Source organism: Prionailurus viverrinus, chromosome D1 (assembly GCF_022837055.1).
Source record: "Prionailurus viverrinus isolate Anna chromosome D1, UM_Priviv_1.0, whole genome shotgun sequence".
NCBI classification, from domain to species: Eukaryota; Metazoa; Chordata; class Mammalia; order Carnivora; family Felidae; genus Prionailurus; species Prionailurus viverrinus.
Window position 1 is genome coordinate 104,216,555 of NC_062570.1, and position 21,958 is coordinate 104,238,512.

General features: G+C 39.6%; 1 protein-coding gene across 1 annotated transcript; it reads left to right on the forward strand.

Moving 5' to 3' along the window:
• Window positions 1–7,113: 7,113 nt before the first annotated feature.
• On the forward strand, window positions 7,114–8,076 carry LOC125177139 (olfactory receptor 5A1). Its single transcript, XM_047879219.1, has one exon. The coding sequence runs from the start codon at window positions 7,120–7,122 to the stop codon at window positions 8,074–8,076; it is 957 nt and encodes a 318-aa protein (XP_047735175.1). The 5' UTR covers window positions 7,114–7,119.
• Window positions 8,077–21,958: the final 13,882 nt, after the last annotated feature.

A 21,958-nucleotide genomic window follows, 5' to 3' on the forward strand; every position in this document is an offset into this window, starting at 1 on the left:
TATCCTTAACCATTGATACAGTAAAAATTGCAACAAAAAATTTATACTTTAAATAGTTTTTTTAATTTTAATTTTCATTTTCATTTCTATTTTTAATATGAAATTTATTGTCAAATTGGTTCCCATACAACACCCAGTGCTCATCCCAAAAGGTGCCCTCCTCAATACCCATCACCCACCCCCTATCAACCCTCAGTTTGTTCTCAGTTTTTAAGAGTCTCTTATGCTTTGGCTCTCTCCCTCTCTAACCTCTTTTTTTTTCCTTCCCCTCCCCCATGGTCTTATGTTAAGTTTCTCAGGACCCACATAAGAGTGAAAACATATGGTATCTGTCTTTTTCTGTATGACTTACTTCACTTAGCATAACACTCTCCAGTTCCATCCACATTGCTACAAAAGGCCATATTTCATTCTTTCTCATTGCCACATAGTACTCCATTGTGTATATAAACCAGAATTTCTTTATCCATTCATCAGTTGATGGACATTTAGGCTCTTTCCATAATTTGGCTATTGTTGAAAGTGCTACTATAAACATTGGGGTACAAGTGCCCCTATGCATCAGCAGTCCTGTATCCCTTGGTAAATTCCTAGCAGTGCTATTGCTGGGTCATAGGGTAGATCTATTTTTAATTTTTTGAGGAACCCCCACACTGTTTTCCAGAGCAGCTGCACCAGTTTGCATTCCCACCAACAGTGCAAGAGGGTTCCCGTTTCTCCACATCCTCTCCAGCATCTATAGTCTCCTGATTTGCTCATTTTAGCCACTCTGACTGGGGTGAGGTGACTCTATCAGTGTGGTTTTGATTTGTATTTCCCTGATGAGGAGTGATATTGAGCATCTTTTCATGTGCCTGTTGGCCATCTGGATATCTTCTTTAGAGAAGTGTCTATTCATGTCTTCTGCCCATTTCTTCACTGGATTATTTGTTTTTTGGGTGTGGAGTTTGGTGAGCTCTTTATAGATTTTGGATACTAGCCCTTTGTGCGATATGTCCTTTGCAAATATCTTTTCCCATTCCATTGGTTGCCTTTTAGTTTTGTTGGTTGTTTCCTTTGCTGTGCAGAAGCTTTTTATCTTCATGAGGTCCCAATAGTTCATTTTTGCTTTTAATTCCCTTGCCTTTGGGGATGTGTCAAGTAAGAGATTGCTGCGGCTGAGGTCAGAGAGGTCTTTTCCTGCTTTCTCCTCTAGGGTTTTCATGGTTTCCTGTCTCACATTCAGGTCCTTTATCCATTTTGAGTTTGCTTTTGTGAATGGTGTAAGAAAGTGGTCTACTTTCATCTTTCTGCATGTTGCCGTCCAGTTCTCCCAGCACCATTTGTTAAAGAGACTGTCTTTTTTCCATTGGATATTCTTTCCTGCTTTGTCAAAGATGAGTTGGCCATACGTTTGTGGGTCTAGTTCTGGGGTTTCTATTCTATTCCATTGGTCTATGTGTCTGTTTTGGTGCCAATACCATGCTGTCTTGATGATTACAGCTTTGTAGTAGAGGCTAAAGTCTGGGATTGTGATGCCTCCTGCTTTGGTCTTCTTCTTCAAAATTACTTTGGGTAGTCAGGGCCTTTTGTGGTTCCATACAAATTTTAGGATTGCTTCTTCTAGCTTTGAGAAGAATGCTGGTGCAATTTTGATTGGGATTACATTGAATGTGTAGATAGCTTTGGGTAGTATTGACATTTTAACAATACTTATTCTTCCAATCCATGAGCATGGAATGTTTTTCCATTTCTTTAAATCTTCTTCAATTTCCTTCATAAGCTTTCTATAGTTTTCAGCATACAGATCTTTTACATCTTTGGTTAGATTTATTCCTAGGTATTTTATGCTTCTTGGTGCAATTGTGAATGGGATCAGTTTCTTTATTTGTCTTTCTGTTGCTTCATTATTAGTGTATAAGAATGCAACTGATTTCTGTACACTGATTTTTAAACTTTAAATAATTTTCATGGAAATAAACCATTAAGTGTTTTCTACTTATCAAGGCATTTGAAGACACCTATGAATCAACATCTTCTTAAGCATGAGTTTTCCACGTTTTGACTAAATGTCCATTGATCTACATTTCCCTCAGAAATTCTCAAAGGGAAGATCCCAAAGGAAGAAATAAAAGTGTACTCATCTGGTTTCGGGACAGTGGTACAGCCTGAGAGGAGAGGTGATCTGGAAAAAAACATTTTCTATCACTTAAATCATCCTTCTCCTCGCCAACATCTGTTGTTACCTGAGTTGTTAATGTTAGCCATTCTGACAGGTGGTTCCTCAAAAAACTAAAAATAGAACTACCCTACAACCCAGCAATTGCACTATGAGGCATTTATCCATGAGATACAGGTGTGCTGTTTCGAAGGGACACATGTACCCCCATGTTTATAGCAGCACTATCGACAATAGCCAAAGTATGGAAACAGCCCAGATGTCCATTGATGGATGAGTGGATAAAGAAGATGTGGTATATATACATACAATGGAGTATTACTCAGCAATCAAAAAGAATGAAATCTTGACATTTGCAACTATGTGGATAGAACTGGAGGGTATTATGCTAAGTGAAATTAGTCAGTCAGAGAAAGACAAAAATCATATGACTTCACTCATATAAGGACTTTAAGAGACAAAACAGATGAACATAAGGGAAGGGAAACAAAAATAATATAAACACAGGGGGACAAAACAGAAGAGACTCATAAATATGGAGAACAAACTGAGGGTTACTGGAGGGGTTGTGGGAGGGGGAATGGGCTAAATGGGTTAGGGGCACTAAGGAATCTACTCCTGAAATCATTGCTGCACTATATGCTAACTAACTTGGATGTAAATTTTAAAAAATAAAAAATAAAAATTTAAAAAAAATCATCCTTCTGTCCAAGCCCAAAGGGGCTAGTCTCTTCAGACAGAGTAAGAGACTATTCTCATGGCTAGAAAGGTTCAGGGTCACTTGGAGGTACAGGATTATCTGTTTCAGTTGAGCTTACTCAAATGTCCTTTCAATTCTCATCAAAATTCAGTATTCTCAGTTTAAGAAACAAGTGAATCAAACCTTTTTCTTTTCTCCCTTCCTCTCTCCAAACACAAAAATTAGTGATTTCCTTTGTGCAGAGTGTCTGGCCTTAAATTATTTTTTATTTGTACATGACCCTCCATAGAATCAACGTTTTTACATTCTTATACTACATCATGCTATATCAGAGTAAATTTTAAAATTTTTAGAGGAAAAAGCCGTGTATCTAACGTCTCTCTCACAGAAAGATAGCAGGTTTCTGTGGAAAGAGAATGGATTTATGAAGGGAAGATTACAATTGACCTTTCAACACATTTATGTGCAATTGCATTCCAAAGTAAATGAATGTACCATTCATTGGTGTCATATAATCATGGGTTCAAATACTGGATCAGTCTCTTACTAGCCATAAAATTTTGAGCAACTCACTTAGCTTTTCTGCATATATATATACAGCTTTGCTTTCTTCTGCAGAGTAGGCGTTTATCTTGTCCTGTGTGTTCTTCTGCTATCCTGAGTTCGTTCATCATGTACCACCAGAAGAGATTTTGACTAGCCTTGGGGGATCAGAAGAGATGGCCACTGGGATGGAGTTTAATAACATTGCGTTCGGAGCATTTATTTGAGTATGTGTTCTCCATACCACCCCAGAGATCAATTAACTACAGATCTTTGAGGTTTGGGTGATACATTTCTTTCTCTTTCAAAAAAGACCCTCAAGGGCAAATGTAATGAAATATCTCCAAGGAGAGAGGAAAAAATTTCTCTCAAGTTCATTTCCAATCCCAGCTTTGAAACATTTTCAACATGACCCCAACTGCAGATATTAGCAGATACCAGAGGAACTTCTTAAAGATTATATCTCTCTCTTCTCTCTGTATATTTTTCTCTCCTACTTTTCTGCTGGCTAACACACATTCTATGCATCAAGTGGATATTTTTATCTCCCCTGAACAAACCAGCTCCAAACTTGCTCTCCCAGCTCATTAGCACTTTGGGGATTGAAAGCAGTTACTGAAGCATGATTAGACTCCTTTCAACACAAAACTCAAGACGGGTATCAGCTAAAGGACAGACAGACGAGAGGAAGAGGGTGAGTTCAGTCATTCATCTTTTATTGTTTTGTCTTCTTGCTTTATAGAGCACTTTAGATCTACAAGACTATACAGATGACTAAGTTCCTTGGATTTTAGTTTTTCTCCATTTACTCTCAATTCTGTCTTTTCCCCAATTCAGCCACAATCTTACCTTACCCCTGCTTTGGTGGGCTTCCTGGACTATGTTTGAGCCCTTGCAACTAGAAAGAGAAATTAAGAGGAAATGAAATTTTGAAGGAATTGTTATGCCCTCGAACAGAGATCCAGTTATTAATAAGTGGTTTGAAAATCAATTTGGAAGGGCTGTGATTGGCGCAGACTTTACATAGCAGATTTTCCAAACACCACAGAGACCCCTCACCTCTAAAACCCTCTCTCTCTTTTCTAACTGGTGGCCTGAATTTTACTATCTGAATCTTAATTCTTGGAGTCAAGCTTTGGTGCTTTTTGAATGCTCACCTTATGTCAAGAGGGACTCTTTCATTTCCATCAACTATTTGTACATTGTAGGACAATTTGTACATCTGTAGGACAGACCTGGAAGAAGATCTTGAGGGATTGGGCTCCAGCAGCAGTGAGAGGAGGAGGCATCATGGAGTGGAGGACAGAGCCCAGGGCAGGAATAATGGGCAGATCAGATGATCCACACCTACTCCCCAGTTTGGCCGAAACTCTTGTCATTACACCATTTTTTAATTCCATCACCAACTATTCTGTTAAGCTCGGACTAAGCAGACTTAGTACTGTCTTGCAGATATTTGATAAAAGATGAGCTGAGTTGTAAATCAACTTTATCAGTTCCCATCAATTCCTGAGTGTCTTCTGTGTGCAAGGTACTATTCTAGGTGCCTGATTTTGCTGGCTTATCATATCTTCACAATGGCCTCAAAGACTAGTGTTATTCACAAAGATGCAGTTCAGCAGTGAGGTCACTGAGCCTCTGAGTGCAGTGAGGTCAGCACTGAGTGCAGCCTCACTGAGTGCAGTGAGGTCACTGAGCCTCCCAAACTCTCCTTTTCCAGCTGCTATTGTTTATACTTATATCATAGGATAGTAGGGAGTCTAGACTCAGACCAAAATGAGCCCTGCAAGTTTGCTGTGAGTGAAGATTTTCTTTCTCTGTGAAAAAAAGAAGAAAGTCCTCATGAGCAGAGTTCAGTGGCATAAAGTGCTCCCAAGAGCCCTTAAATACCTTCTGTTTAATGTTCTAGAGTAAGATTCAGGGCATCCATGGGCAAGAGTGAAACTCTGGGTATGCTTTTTCTCTTGTTCAATTTGTCCAGATTCACTTTCTGTTTCTGGGAATGGTAAATTTCATTCTTAAATGTGGAAGTTCTCCCCACTGATGGCAACATTCAAACAGACTTGCAGTTGACCTATCAACCCCTAGATCATTAAATTCTTCAACCCCTCTCCTAAACACTTGTTACAAACCTACATGTCCCATCAGTGAACTCAATTCAGTAAGGTAAGCACATTTCCCCCACATAAGGGGAAGAGTTTCCAAATAAAACCCAGTTCCTTAAAGAATTCTTTAAGGAATATTCACTGCTGATAGCAATCACAGACCCAATTAAGAAAAGTCTTATCTCAAGATCCATGAGCCTTGTGCACATTATCTTAAGCAACCCTTCAACAACTCTGTGAAGAAGTCACTGTTATCCCCATTGTACAAATGGAGAAACTGAAACTCAGAAAGCCTAAATGAGTTGCCCAACATCCCACAGCTGGCAAGTGGCAGAGTCAGGATGAGAGCCAGGCTTGTCCTGAAGCCTACCCAGAATTATAACCACCACCCTACTCCCCTCCTTTTCCTGATAACCTGAAGAGGTGCCCCCCAAAAGACCTTGAATCACATTGCAGACCTCAGGTGTCTACCTAAGGGCAGAGCTCATGTGAATGGGTGAGTGCTCCAGCAGAGCTGTTTGGTGTTACTCACTGATGGTTTGCTCCCCTCTCTCTTTTTTTCTCCCTTCCCCTATGTTCATCTGCTTTGTCTCCTAAACTCCACATATGAATGAAATCATATGGTATTTGTCTTTCTCTGACTGACTTATTTCACTTAGTATAAAACACTCTAGCTCCATCCACATTGTTGCAAATGGCAAGATTTCATTCTTTTTGATGACTAATATTCCATCATATATATACATATATATTTATATATACATACCATATTTATACATACTATATATACATTCATATATATATACATTATATATATACACATACATATTATACGTTATATATACACATTATATATACACATATATTATAAATATATATTTATATATGCATACTATATTTATAGTAGCATTATCAACAATAGCTAAACTACAGAGAGAGCCCAAATGTCCAGCAACTGATGAATGGATAAAGAAGATGTGGCTCTCCCTATAGTTTGGCTATTGTTTATAATGCTACTATAAACATTGATGTGCATATATCCCTTCAAACCTATATTTTTATATCCTGTGGGTAAATACCTAGTAGTGCAATTGCTGGGTGGTAGGGTAGTTCTATTTTTAATTTTTTGAGGAACCTCCATACTGTTCCAGAGTGGCTACACTGGTTTGCATTCCCACCAACAATAAAAAAACAATTTGCCAAATCCTCCCCAACATCTGTTGTTTCCTGTGTTGTTAATTTTAGCCTTTCTGACGGGTGCGGGTGGTTTTGATTTGTATTTTCCTGAGGATGAGTGATGTTGAGCATCTTTTCTTGTGTCTACTAGACATCTGGTTGTCTTCTTTGGAAAAATGTCTACTCATGTCTTCTACCCATTTCTTAACTAGATTACTTGGTTTTGGGGTGTTAAGTTTGGTAAGCTCGTTCTAGATTTTGGTACTAACCCTTTATCAGATATGTCATTTGCAAATATCTTCTCCCAACCCACAGGCTGCCTTTTAGTTTTGTGGATTGTTTCCTTCACTGTGCAGAAGCTTTTTGTCTTGATGAAGTCCAACAGTTGCCCTTGGATTATCACTATTGTGCCAGGTCTACTCTTCTCTTTGTGGTCCATGAGAAGCATGTCCACAGCTAAGGCCTGGAATAGCTCTTCTGTAACCATGTTCATATTCCTGGGATTTGCAGACCATCCAGAACTCCAGACCCTTCTCTTTGTGACCTTCCTGGGTATCTATCTTGTGACACTGGCCTGGAACCTGGCCCTCATCTTTTTGATCAGAGGTGACCCCCGTCTGCACACACCCATGTACTTCTTCCTCAGCAACTTGTCTTTCATCGACATCTGCTACTCTTCTACAGTGGCCCCCAAGATGCTCACTGATTTCTTCCGGGAGCAAAAGACCATATCATTCTTGGGCTGTGCTGCTCAGTTTTTTTTCTTCGTCAGTATGGGTCTCACTGAGTGCTTCCTCCTGACTGTCATGGCATACGACAGATATGCAGCCATCTCCAGTCCCCTGCTCTACACAGCCATCATGTCCCAGGGCCTCTGCACACGCATGGTGCTTGGGGCATATGTTGGTGGCTTCCTGAGCTCCCTGATCCAGGCCAGCTCCATATTTCAGCTTCACTTCTGCGGACCCAACATTATCAATCATTTCTTCTGTGACCTCCCTCCAGTACTGGCACTTTCTTGCTCTGACACCTTTCCTAGTCAAGTGGTGAATTTTCTCGTGGTAGTCACTATTGGGGGGACATCGTTCCTCATCCTCATCATCTCCTACAGTTACATAGGAAATGCTGTCTTGAAAATCCGTTCAGTGGAAGGCCGAAAGAAAGCCTTCAGCACATGTGCCTCACACTTGATGGTGGTGACTCTGTTGTTTGGGACAGCCCTTTTCATGTACCTGAGACCCAGCTCCAGCTACTCGCTTGGCAGGGACAAGGTAGTGTCTGTGTTCTATTCACTGGTGATCCCCATGCTGAACCCTCTCATTTACAGTTTGAGGAACAGAGAGATCAAAGATGCCCTATGGAAGGTGTTGGAGAAGAAGAAACTGTTTTCCTAGTTCACGATTGAAAATATATTTCTCCAGAGACAAATGATCTCTGGCATCTACCTACACCTCTGACATTGACAAGGGAGACATCTTGTGTGCATATTTGAAAATGGAGGCTCCTCCCACCAGATTTCTCTCACCATTCCTCATGGCCATCTGCCTACTGACCCACCATGGATAGTCAAAAGGAGGAAGAGATTACTTCAGCAAAAACATCACCCCAGGATACCCAATTGGTATTACAACAACCACCTTTTATTGGGTGCTTAATGAGTACCAGGCACAAACGTTATTTAATTAAATAATGACGCACATAGCACCATCCCCATGTTATAAATGAGGAGACAGAGTCCCAGCAAGGAAGACTGACTTGCCCAGGACCATACAGGAAAAGGTTGAACCCATTCAGGCCCAGGTTTTCCGAACTCCAGAGCCAGTGCTCTGCCCAAATGCTACCTTCCACATTCAACAACAAACAACCTTGAAGTTGTACAAGTGTATGACTCTTGTTACTGGCATATGGCAGAACCCAAAAAGATACACTATGTATGGTTGAGGTGAATGAGAGGCATAAGATACCTACTCCATTAAACACTCTTCCAAGACCTCCCTGTTAGATTGCCATTACAGCTACTCAATTATTTGCTAACACTGAAGGACATTACCCTTTGCCGCCATTTTTCTCTATCTCCACTACATTGGGGCCTAGAAATTCTGAACTCAACGGAATCACATCAGTGCTCTTCTTCCCAGTCTCAATCACTGAAACCACCTAGTTGGTCAGTATCTTCCAGATTTCTACCACGTCATCCTGTTCAGCACCTGACTCCATTTCATAGTATGGTCTCCTTTTCTCACCATATTCTGAGTTCTTCTTGCTCTCTTCTATTTGAACCCATTGCTCCTATAAGATCCTTGCTTCTTTCCCTGTATAGATTAGCCCTTGCAGACCCACAGTGAGTATTATTTGCTATCATCTCAGGAAGGTATACCCAGGCTCTCACCTCCAGGTCATTACTCCTTTATGGAAGGTACTTACAGTGGCATTGATCAGCACAACCATTTCTCCTGGCAAATCCCTCTCTCATTGTTCTGTGGCTCTGTTCCCTTCCCAACACACTGACTTTCCATTCGTGCAGGTCTAGTGGATATGCAGAAAGATTTAATTTGATTTTGTTGTTCATGTAAGTGGATTAATTATTTCCTTTGTATCTGGAAGAGTGTAAAGAATGCACGGGGAAGAAAGATATCTGTGTTAGGTCTCCTGGTCTCTCCAGTCTCCTAAATTCATTCCCACCCAAGGTCAAGCAAACTTAAAATGACCCATAGAAATAACACCCAATGGTATTACCCAATGGGTAACTTTTCCTGAAGTTCCTTTATCAGTTATCTTTATGAATATTAGAACCCATATGACATCATTGTATTGGAAAGTCTGGGGATCATTTCTACTGATGGTTGCTACACCCTGGACAGCTCTAGTTTTGTGCTTCCCCAGCTGGCTGAGGATAATGTGAGGAGGTCTTTGTGATTATTTAAAATGTAAGATCCAATGGAGGGGCCAAGAAGAGCAGACCTCAGGACCAAAAAATTGATTATTCCTTTGAAGCTTAGCATTGATATGCTTGAATTATGGGGTTTTTTTTTAATCAAAATGAATACAACTTGATTAAGGATAATTATTCTTTCTTCCTAAAAGAAGTGATTCAATTTATGAAAATTATGGGAAAAGGTTTACTTAAAGAAAATCTTTATTCAATATCAGATCATCTTACCTTCTTCTTTAAGTTCAAACATACACACATCCCCTTTGTTTTTCCTTATGTCTTATTTTGCAACCAATCTTAGTTCATATACCATAGACCTCCACGTGACCTCATGAAGGAGCTTTACATGTAAGCTTTACACGTAAGTACATGTAAAATGTGGCCTCTACATAGTTTGATCTGAGGAATCTGAGTGTATTAGTTTATTATCACTACTGTAAACTAATTGCCAAAAACTAAGTGGCTTCAAACCACATACAAAAATTATCTCAACGTTCTGTAGGTTAGAATTTTGACAAAAGTCTCACTGGGTTGAAATCAAGGCATCGGCAGGGTTGTGTTACTTTCTGGAAGCTCTAGGATAAACTCCATTTCCTTGCCTTCCCCAGCTTCTAGAGGCCACCTGCATTCTTTAGCTGGTGATTCCCTTCCTCCATCTTCAAAACCAGTGATGTCACATCTATGCTGAGCTGGGAAAGGTTCTCTGTTTTTTTTTTTAACTATGTGTTTAATTTTAATTCCAGTGCAGTTAACATACAGTGTTATATTAGTTTCAGGCGTACAATACAGTGATTCAACAATTGCATACATTATTCAGTGCTCATCATGATAAGTGTGCTCTTAATCCCCTTCACCTATTTCCCCCATTCCCTCACCCACCCACCTTCCCTCTAATAACCATATGTTTGTTCTCTATAGTTCAAAGTCTGTTCCTTGTACTCTCTCTCTCTCTCTCTCTATCTATCTCCCTGCCTCCCTCTTTTTCCCTTTTCTCCTTTGTTTTGTTTCTTAAATTCCTCATAGGAGTGAAATTGTATGGTATTTGTCTTTCTCTGTCTGGCTTATTTCGTTTAGCATTATACTCTCTAGCTCAATCCAAACTTGCAAATAACAAGATTTCATTCTTTCCTTATAGATGAGTAATATTCCATTATACACACACACACACACACACACACACACACACACACACAAACACCCTATCTATTCATCTACCCTCAAACAGTTAAAAATGAAACTACTGTATGATTCAGTAATCGTACTACTGGGTCCTTACCAAAAAAAAAAAAAAAATACAAAAACCCTAATTCAAAGGGATACAAGCACCTCTATGTTTATTGTAGCATTATTTACAATAGCCAAGTTATGGAAACAACCCAAGTGTCCATTGATAGATGAGAGGTTCTCTGCCTTTAAAGACTTTTGTGATTATATTTTGCCCACCTGGATAATCCAGGAAAACCTCCTTGTTTCAAGGCCCATAATTCAATCACATCTGAAAAGTCCCTTTTGCCTGAATGATAATCTACTTATGGGCTCCTGGTATTCAGATGTAGGCATCTTTGAGGAGCCACGTTTCTGCTTATTTTGTTCTATTAATACCTATCACTTGATTTGAGCTTATGAGGCCAGCTCTCAAAAACGTTCATGAGTTCCCCATGGACCTCAAAGTTAGTCTTTAACATGCATTATTAAGTCCCTTTTGCTTTTCAATATAGTCCTGCTTACCTCTATAGCTTTTCACCCCCGCCCTAGCACTTTGGGATCTTGACAGCACTGTCACATGACAACAACAACTCCTTCTCTTCCTCCCCCTCTTCTTCTTCTTCTTCTTCTTCTTCTTCTTCTTCTTCTTTTCTTCTTCTTCTTCTTCTTCTTCTTCTTCTTCTTCCTCCTCCTCATCCTCTTCCTCTTCTTCCTCTTCCTCCTCTTCCTCCTAGTCTTCCTCAACTACTTCTTCTTCTTCTTCTTCCTCTTCCCCTTCCTCCCTTCTTCTTCTTCTTCTTCTTCTTCTTCTTCTTCTTCTTCCTATTCATCTTCTTCTGCTGGTTCTTCTTCTTCTGCCTTGAGCTCTTTACACAATGATTTTTCTCTTTCCTCCATACCCTTTTCAGTTAACTAATGGCTTCTCATCTTTCAGGTCTCTGCTCAGGAAGCACTTCCTCCATGAAGATTTGCCCACCCTTTTCCCAAATCCAAAACATAATCATTTACTCGGTCGTTGCACTAACATGACTGTTTGCAATTGCTTGATCTGTAACTTGTCCTATACACTAGACTATAATTTCCTTGAGGACAGAGACTGACCCTTGTTCACTGTTGTTCTCCCAGAACCTAACACAGTGGCATATAGTAGGCATGGAATAAATATTTGTTTAATAAATGAACGATTCACTGTTCATAGTAACTTTGGCTTTTGCTGAGTATAGTGCTTATATTATTGCCTTGTGGTATGGCTAACAAGGTTTCTTATGGATTTATTTCAATGAAAGAGAGATCGAACAAAATTAGACCCCTCTTCCCATCTATTACTCTTTTTAAAAATGTTTTAAGAAAGCTTTTTTTTAAAAAAAAAGCTTATTTATTTATTTTGAGAGAGACAGAGAGTAAGAATGGGGGAGGGGTAGAGAGAGAGAGAATCTCAAGCAGGCTCTGAGTTGTCAGCACAGAGCTGGACACGGGGCTAGAACTCACGATACTGTGAGATCATGACCTGAACTGAAATCAAGAGTCAGACGCTCAACTGACTGAGCCACCCAGGTGCCCCAAGGGAGCTTTTAATTAAACTGCTACTCATAACAATTCAAAACTTGGTAGCACTAATTTTTGTAAGTATAACACAACTAGAGACAGTTAAAGAGGAAAGCAAAAACCAGAGCATCAGCACAAATAAAACACCCTATACATCAATCCTCAATCACTTTCCATCTTTGCTGTCTCTAAGCATCACTTATTTAAGCCCATACAGGATTGCTTAATTGCAGTGAGAGGTGTGTTACCATGTTCCTGGCTTGAATGGGCTTGCATCTTCAATCAGGTATCAAAGCACCTATTTCCCTAATCTGAGAAATCTAACCCAGTTTGTGCCCAAAAGCAAGTGTGAGCCCACCCTGAAGCTTCTTCAGCCTCCCCTGCCCCCTTTCTCTCTAACCATAGACAACAGGGAAAAGAGACGACTGGATCACAAGGTGAATCTACTGTTTCCAGAACAAAACACTCTGGAGGTCATTTTTCTCCGTCTCATGCAGAAATCTTCCCTCTCTGAAATGTGGCTCCTTCCCCTTAGAAATGAAAAGCTGACTTAACTCGGTGAGAGGACGAAGGGATTTTATAAAATATTTACAAATCCAATTTTGCCAGAAACACTTTGTGGAACATATTTAAACATTAAATAACCTATTTTTTTTTAAGTTTTGAGGCAGAGATAAAAATCTCCACTTTTTAATTTTTACTCTTTCTAGTTTCAAAATATTTTATCCTAGTTTCAAAATTCAAAACATTTTACCTCTTTGTAGTCTCAAATATGCATTCACTGCACAAAATAAAGCAAGTTGCAAAAAAGTGAAGTTATATGCTTTTTAAAAGTTAAAATGCTACATGGCAATTAGAAAAGATAAATAAATATTTATGAAGGCTTGGAGTAGAAAAATCTCTCTAAACTTAATGCTCAAAGCAAACCATGAAGAAAAAAAAAGGATGGGTTTGACTACAATAGTGTTAAACTCTATATGACAGGGGTGCCTGGGTGGCTCAGTTGGTTAAGCATCTGACTTCAGCTCAAGTCATGATCTCGTGATCTTGAGTTCAACCCCTGCATCTGGCTCTGCACTCTCAGCACAGAGCCTACCTCAGATCCTCTGTCTCCCTCTCTCTATCTGCCCCTCCCTCACTCTCTCTCTCTCAAAAATAAACAAGCATTAAAAAATTAAAAAATAAAATAAAATCTGTATGACAAACAAAACATAAAGAAAATTAAAGGACCATATGTTTAGCCAAGGAAAATATGCATGCCACCTATAGTAGACAATAGTTTTATAGGGGCTCCTGGGTGGCTCAGTCAGTTAAGCATCTGACTTCAACTCAAGTCATGGTCTCACAGTTTGTGATTTTTGAGCCCCATGTGGGGCTCACTGCTGTCGGTGCAGAGCCCGCTTAGGATCCTCTGTCCCTCTGTCTCTCTGCCCCCCGACTCTTGTGTGCTCTTTCTCTCAAAAATAAACATTTAAAAAATAGTTTAGGTAAATGTCTCTTACAAACAAAATTAGAAAAAGATAAACCAATAGAAAAAATGGGCACAGCTATGAGCAAGCAATTCACAAAAGGAGAAACACAAATGGCTAATAAGTTGGTGAGAAAATACTCGACTGTAGTAATATTCAAAGGAATGTAAATGTGGGTGCGCCTGTTTGACTCAGTCTGTGGAGCATGGGACTGTGGATCTTGAGGTTGTGAATTCCAGCCCTAGTCCCATGTTGGGTGCATAAGTAACTTAAAAATATAATCTTTTAAAAAAAAAAAGAAATGAAAATGTAACCATGAGAAAATTTTTTGTTAGAAAGACGGGTTAAAAGTAACCATAATACTGAATGCTAACAAAGGTACAGGAAAATGGGCCCTCTCCTATACAGTTGGTGAAAATATAAATTGTACTTTCTTTCTAAAGGTTAGTTTGGCAATGTGTGTTAAAAAAATCATTAAAATGTACATGGTTTTGCCCTAAGTATTGTCCTTCTAGGAATGGATTCTAAGATATTCACACACATCCAAGGATGTTTCATCGCAATGTTTTGCATGATGGCAAAAGTTGAAATGACCTTGTGGGCCTTGAAAATCAAACCTTGTTTTCTAATCTAGGTGTCTTTCTTCCCTGTAACTGGCCATAACATGAATTAAGAACAAACTTGTCTCTACCTTTTTTACGATTTATTTTAGCTATTTAAAAAAATGTCCAATTCCATATTCTGTTTGTGAAGCAAGTGAATTAAAATGTTCATATTCTGTTAAATTAAAATCTGTATCAAATTAAAATTAAATATTTATTTAATATAATTAAGTGGTTTGCTAAATTAAAATTTTAATGTATATTTAACTAGTAAGTTGCTTTTCTTATGAGTCTGTCATCTTCTATTGCTTTTTATAGGCATATGCTTCCTCCATAGAAAAGATATTCTTCACTCCTGCCTTAAATACTGCACATTTTTAATAAAACCCAGAAAATATTCTAGGGAAAAAAATATTCTAAAAAAAAAATTTTTTTTTAAATTCTATGGAAAGCCTGAGTATTTTGTGCTCCGACACCGGAGGGAAAGGTCACAGTGTGTGCCGGGAAGAGAGTATGGGCTCATGATGTAAGGACTCTAGTGCAAAGTGTCCAATTTGTGAGTGTTGATGTCCATCAAATCATCTGTGAGTGGATGGTTTGCAGGATTTAATATGTTAACATATGCAAAATGCCCAGCACTTGGCAAACAATAGAAACTCAATGCTTATGAGAATCTCTGTGCTGACAGGTTATTTGGAGGTGAAGAGGGCAGGGTTTTCTATGATCAGGTGTTTATCCTGTGCTGGGTCTTTCAGATCCTCCTGTGTATTTTCCTCATGGACCACAAAGGAGAATCCCACGATTGATAATCTCTGGGGAATCTGAGAGTCTGACCAATGGAATGGAGATTAATTTACTCTGCTTTTAGAAAATGTAAGTGAAATGTGTCCTCTATACTTCAGGGAGTGATGAATTCATGAAGCCATGGATTTTGAATTCTGCAAAGCCCTCCTTCACAGAGACACCCAAGTGGTAAATGCAGTGATTCACCTACAAGAATATAGAGATCCATCTCCCCAAACACACCCCTAACCTTGGACTTTGAAAACCCCTTCTCTACTGTCCAAAGTTGCAGGTGTTAACAGGCACTAGAAAAGAGTTTCTTTAAAAGTTTACAATTTCTCCCCAATCTCCTTCTGTCTTATCACTTCTAGTGTCTGCCTGCAAACACACCTTACTGGGTCCAGGAGGATGGATGAATAAGGCAGCTTCAAGTTCTAGTAGCCTCATTAGAGACGAACTGAGGACTGGAAGGAGCTACATGTGCCTGATTAGACTGTATGCAAAGCAGAGTCAATCCAAGCATAAAATACTTAGGGAACAGATTGGTGGGAGGGCGAAGGAGAGAGTGGGTACCCACAGCCAGTTGGCATTTGCTGTGTGTGCATGTACCAGGCAGTCTTATTTATGAGCCTCCTGCGAACCATAAGATTCAGCCAGAGAACAGAAACTTCTTTAGCATCTCTTCTCCATGCATTACTCTAGACTTTATGCCTTTCTATAAACTCAACCCAGATCTTTCCTTTTCCTCTTCTGCTCCTCTGATGACATCTTCTGATGGGCATCCTGAGCCATGTCTGAATCTTTGCTCCAAGGAAAAGAAATTAAAAAAAAAATTCCCAAAGAGGTTGCTTGCTTTCAATCCCTACCTAAAAACAATTAGGAGTGACATATATCCTATGCACAAGGGAAGTCCCCAAACTCCAAACTCCCCCCTTATTTGCAATGTTGATGCCTGGTATTCTACCAACTGAAACTCATCTGTTAATTGAAGGCTTGTCCCCTCTTACAACGCCCCCTCTTTAAACTTTCCCCTTTTAACAGAGGTTACTTTACTCTGTGAGTTTCATAGACATGTGTACAGTAAGGCTCTGAGAGAGAAAGCGGAAGGCTCTGAGCACCTGGGAAGTTAGGAAGAGGACAAATTCCGGACCAGAAGAGGGCGCACTCGCAGACAGAAAGCACGATCCCCAGCCTGACGCAGGTCTGGTTACTTACATTGATAACGACTTTTGCCGTTTCACTTTCAGGGTCAAGACACCTGTCAGACCAAAACTGTCGACCCAAATGGTCGAGCCGCCAAGTTTTAAGACATTTGAAACTGGCCAGAGCTAATTCAGCGAGGTAAGATGTGTAAAACATTCTGGGTCTTGCACACCAATAAAATTGTATCTGTTTTATTAGTTCTGGTGTTGTCTAATTGGAAAAGAATCATTCCCCAGATGCCTCTCACCATTACCCCACAGTATACATAAAGGAATCAATGTTTCCCTATGACTCAGGGAGCATTGTGTTAGACACCACACTCACTGTTTTATGTAATTAGCACCATAACCTGTCAGGTGGGTATTTCTCAGATGATCAAGGTTCCAGTCCCAGAGCCTCGAGTTGCCACCTGACAATTTATGGATGTCATTGTGCTGTCACATCCCCTTTCTCTAAATCTACCGAAGGAATGCTATTAATTTTAAATTCACGAATATTTAATTTCACATCCACTTGGCACAATAGGTGTGGGAATTCATTATATATCTATACATAATTTGTGTAATTTGTGTTTGGTCCCCATCTCTCTGTGGTTCTGAGTGCAGACTGAATTCTCTGTTTTATCATGAGGGCAAAGACCTTCTCCCCTGACTCAAGGAAAGAAGAGTCCTCTTCTAAGTTCGGAGAGTCTCTATACATTTACAATAAAAGTTCAGGAATTCCCATTATATCAAAAATCCCTGATGATAAATCATTCTAATTTGTTTGTAAAGTAATACTCAGGGTAGTATATCCCTATTCCTCTCCTTCTGGTGTCAATTTATTGAATAAAAAATAGATTTATGGTGGCAAAAAATCTTACCCTTAAATTGTGAATGTTCTTTCTCAAGGGTACTCACTAGACTGAATTTTTTTCAAATTTTTAAAAATGTTTATTTATTTTTGAGAGAGACAGAGACAGAATGCGAGTGGGTTAGGGGCAGAGATAGAGGGAGACACAGAGTCAGAAGCAGGCTCCAGGCTCCGAGCTGTCAGCACAGAGCCTGATGCAGGGCTCCAACTCACCAGCTGTGAGAACCGAAGTCGGACGTTCAACCAACTGAGCCACCCAGGGGCCCCTCTCTAGACCAAATTTTTAAGATAAAAGAATGATCAAAAAGAGCCCCTTGCTTGATGCTTCAGTCTCAAGAAGACTAAATCCCCAACATCACCTCTAAAACACCTTCCTCTGAACTTGCATATCTCCCATAAGGGACTCATTTTTTCAAGTGTTTAGCACTTGAAAGTGTTTATATCAAGTGTTTAGCACTTGTCAACATGGAGTCACATGACATACTCCATCCATGTCCAAGAGCCACCGTTGGGAATATGCACCTTTAAAGAAGCACTTGCTCATTGACTGTAACTTTATTATAAGCTTTACATACATCCTCTGAAACAGGAGTCTAAATAGCCCCATGAGACAAGCAATATCATTCCCACTGGACAATAGAAACTGAGTCTCAAAAAAGAACCTGTTGTAGGAAATGCAAATGACAGCCACAATGAGATATCACTTCACACATGTTAGAATGGCTAGAATAAAAAACACAAGAAACAACAAGTGCTGACAAGGATGTGGAGAAAAGGAAGCCTTGTGCACTGTTGGTAGAAATGTAAATTGGTGCGATCACTGTGGAAAGCAATATGGAGGTTCCTCAAAAAATTAAAAATAGAAATACCATATGATCCAATAATTTCACTACTGGATATTTACCCAAAGAAAATGAAAACACTAGCTCAAAAATATGTACCCTATGTTTATCACAGCACTATTTACAATGGCCAAGATATGGGTGCATCCCAAGGGCCCATCAACAGATGAATGGATAAGGAAGATATGATACACACACACACACACACACACACACACACACACACAGGAATACTACACAGCCATAAAAAGGATGAGATCTTGGCATTTGCAACAACATGGGTAGACTTATTATGCTAAATGAAATAAGTCAGACTAAGACAAATACCATATGATTTCCCTTATATGGGAGTGTAAAAAACAAAACAAATGGGGGTGCCTGGGTGGCTCAGTTGGTTAAGCATCCGACTTCAGCTTGGGTCACAATCTCACAGTTTGTGAATTCAAGCCCCGCGTCAAGCTCTGTGCTGACAGCTCAGAGCCCAGAGCCTGCTCTGGATTCTGTGTCTCCCCCTCTCTCTGCTCCTCCCCAACTCATGTTCTGTCTCTCTTTCTCAAAAATAAATAAACATTAAAAAAATAAAAACAAACAAACAAAAACAAATGAACAAACAAAAAGCAAAACCAGACTCAAATCGGGGAAAAGTCTGATAGTTGCCAGAGGAGAGGGGAGATGGGGGATGGGCAAAATGGGTTAAGGGGAATGGAGGTACAGGCTTCCGGTTATGGCATGAGTAGGTCACGGGGATAAAAGGTACAGGATAGGGAATATAGTCAATGGTGTTGTAATGGCCACTTGTGAGCATAGCATATCGCATAGACTTGTCCCATCACTATGTTGTACACCTGAAACTAATGTAACATTGTGTGTCAACTATACTTCAATAAAGAATAAAAACTGGAAAAAAATCTGTTGCCATATTTGTAGCCCAAAGTTACACAACTGGTAAAGGGCAGTTAGAAGTAGAAACAGGGAGCATAGTCGTCTCCAAAACCCACCCAACAGGAAACCACTACTCTCTTACTCTCCTTTTCTGCCAACCCAGAGGGCTGAAACAACACTCAGCATAAGTAGTTTTAAAAAAACACATGCAACGGGGCACCTGGGTGGCGCAGTCGGTTAAGCGTCCGACTTCAGCCAGGTCACGATCTCGTGGTCCGTGAGTTCGAGCCCTGCGTCAGGCTCTGGGCTGATGGCTCAGAGCCTGAAGCCTGTTTCCGATTCTGTGTCTCCCTCTCTCTCTGCCCCTCCCCCGTTCATGCTCTGTCTCTCTCTGTCCCAAAAATAAATAAAGGTTGCAAAAAAAATTAAAACACACACACACACACACATACAAGTGATTACCATAAAAGTCAGGATTGTGATCAGTGTTAAATGGGGGCAGTGGTCAGGGTGTAACACACTAGGGCTTCTGAAGTGCTTAGCAATGTTCCATTTCTTGATCTGGATGATGGTTACAAAGAGTTGGTTCTATAATTATACCTTATAGAAAGTATGCTATAGTTTACAATAAAAGGTTTTTTTAAACCACTTGATCATGCAGACGGTCTAAATACACAGTTAAAAGAGACTGCAGAGTGGATTTTTTTTAAAGACCCAACTATATGTTTTATACAAGAAACCTACTTTAAATATAAAAACACAGATTAAAGGTAGTATACAATGGAGAAAAATATACCAAAAGAAAACTGGAGTAGATACATAATTTGAGATAAAGTAGACTTCAGAACAAAGGAAATTATCAGATTAAAAGAGGATCTTTATAATGATGACGATAAAGGGGTCAATTCTCCCAGTATGTAACAATCATTAATGTGTATGCCCTTAACAGCAGAGTGTCAAAATAGATGAGGCAAAAGCTGATAGAAATACAAGGAGAAATAGACAAATCCAACATTATAGTTGCAACTTTAATACCCCTCTATCAGCAATTAATGGTCCAATAGGCAGAAAATCAGTCAGGATACAGTTGATTTAAGTAGCACCATTAATCAATTGGATCTAACTGGTATTTATAAAATACTTCATCCAACAACAGCAAAATACACATATTTTCCAAGCTCACATGGAACATTCACTCAGACCACATTCTGGGCTGTAAAACACACCTGCAAAGATCATACAAGGTACACTCTCAGACCACAGTGATATTAAACTGGAAAGCAAGAACAAAAAGATAGATGGAAGAATTCCAATATATCCACATGTTGCTTGGTAACTTTTAATTTAATAACTCCCAATGCATCTGCAACTGCCAGCTTCCCCATTGAAAATTATATTTCCTGCAAATATCTGACACTATTCCCTTTGCTGATTATTATATGAGACTTCCAATACAGTGTCTAAGGGAGCAGTGTGGACTGTGCATGCGTCTGGGAAAAGAGGAGGAGAGCAGTGAAGATGGGGAACTGGCAGACTCCCCTTTCTAATGCAAAGGTAGGTGAGGCTGCCTGAAGACACAATTTCAGGCAACTTAGCATAGCCCACAGGCGATTTTAGGATTTCAGTACCATTCAGCCTCCGATTCCTGAAAGGTACCAATATCCACATGTGATTCTTGTACTATTTGTCCATTTCAGCTAAAAGCCTTAGGCTGATTAAGATCTCCGTCTCTTATGTAAAATACTAGACTTCTCAAGACACATTCGAATTAGAAGTGATTTTTTTTTTTACAAAAACTCCTTCCCCGAATATTCACCAAGCGAGCACCTACAATATATAGAAAAATAACTGGCACAGACTTTCTCTAAGAAAGAGATTAAAAGCTAGCTGGACACAGGGAGAGAAACGCAATTATATAGTGCCATTAACATTATGGTGGTATTAATCCCTTATGCTTGTATAATGTTTTGAAGTTTACAATGTGCTCTCATATGAATTGTCATTTAATGGATTTATGCAGAAAGAAAAGTGAATGGGGAGGGCATTCCTTTAGGATGAGTCTGGAGATGAAGTGAAAAGGAACAAGTACTTGTTGAGTAACTACTGTTTATCAGGCACTGGCCATCTATCTGTCCATTCATCTATTCAAAAAGAATCACTGAATAACTGATATATGCCAGGTAGGAGGCAGGGATACAAAGGAGGTAAGGAAACAAATTCTCTGCCCTCAAGGAATTTATATTGGGAGGAAGAGGCAGAAGCAAATAGATGCATAATGATAGGTCATAAAAAGTGCTAGGTTATCACAAGTAAACTCCACTGCAGAGTAAGCCTTATGCTTCCTTCCCCTTCCATAGCTGAGGATTTGGACGTGCACAAAGGTTAAGTTTCTCAGAGTCACACGGTCAACATTTAAAATGCTCGAACCTGAATTCAAAGGCTGTGCTTTTTTGAACAAACTGCCTCTGGGTTCCATAATGCAGCCCTGAGGTTTCAAGATAGAAAGGTCACCATTCTTTAGAGAAGTGTCTATTCATGTTTTCTGCCCATTTCTTCACTAGATTATTTGTTTTTCGGGTGTGAAGTTTGGTGAGCTCTTTATAGATTTTGGATACTAGCCCTTTGTCCAATATGTCATTTGCAAATATCTTTTCCCAAATAAGGAGACTATAGATGCTGGAGAGGATGTGGAGAAACAGGAACCCTCTTGCACTGTTGGTGGGAATGCAAACTGGTGCAGCCACTCTGGAAAACAGTGTGAAATTTCCTCAAAAAATTAAAAATAGACCTACCCTATGACCCAGCAATAGCACTGCTAGGAATTTACCCAAGGGATACAGGAGTACTGACGCATAGGGGCACCTGTACCCCAATGTTTATAGCAGCACTCTCAACAATAACCAAATTATGGAAAGAGCCTAAATGTCCATCAACTGAAGAATGGATAAAGAAATTGTGGT

Coding starts and splice junctions, on each gene's coding strand:
- LOC125177139 (XM_047879219.1), top strand. CDS start 7,120: ATGAGAAGCATGTCCACAGCTAAGGCCTGGAATAGCTCTTCTGTAACC.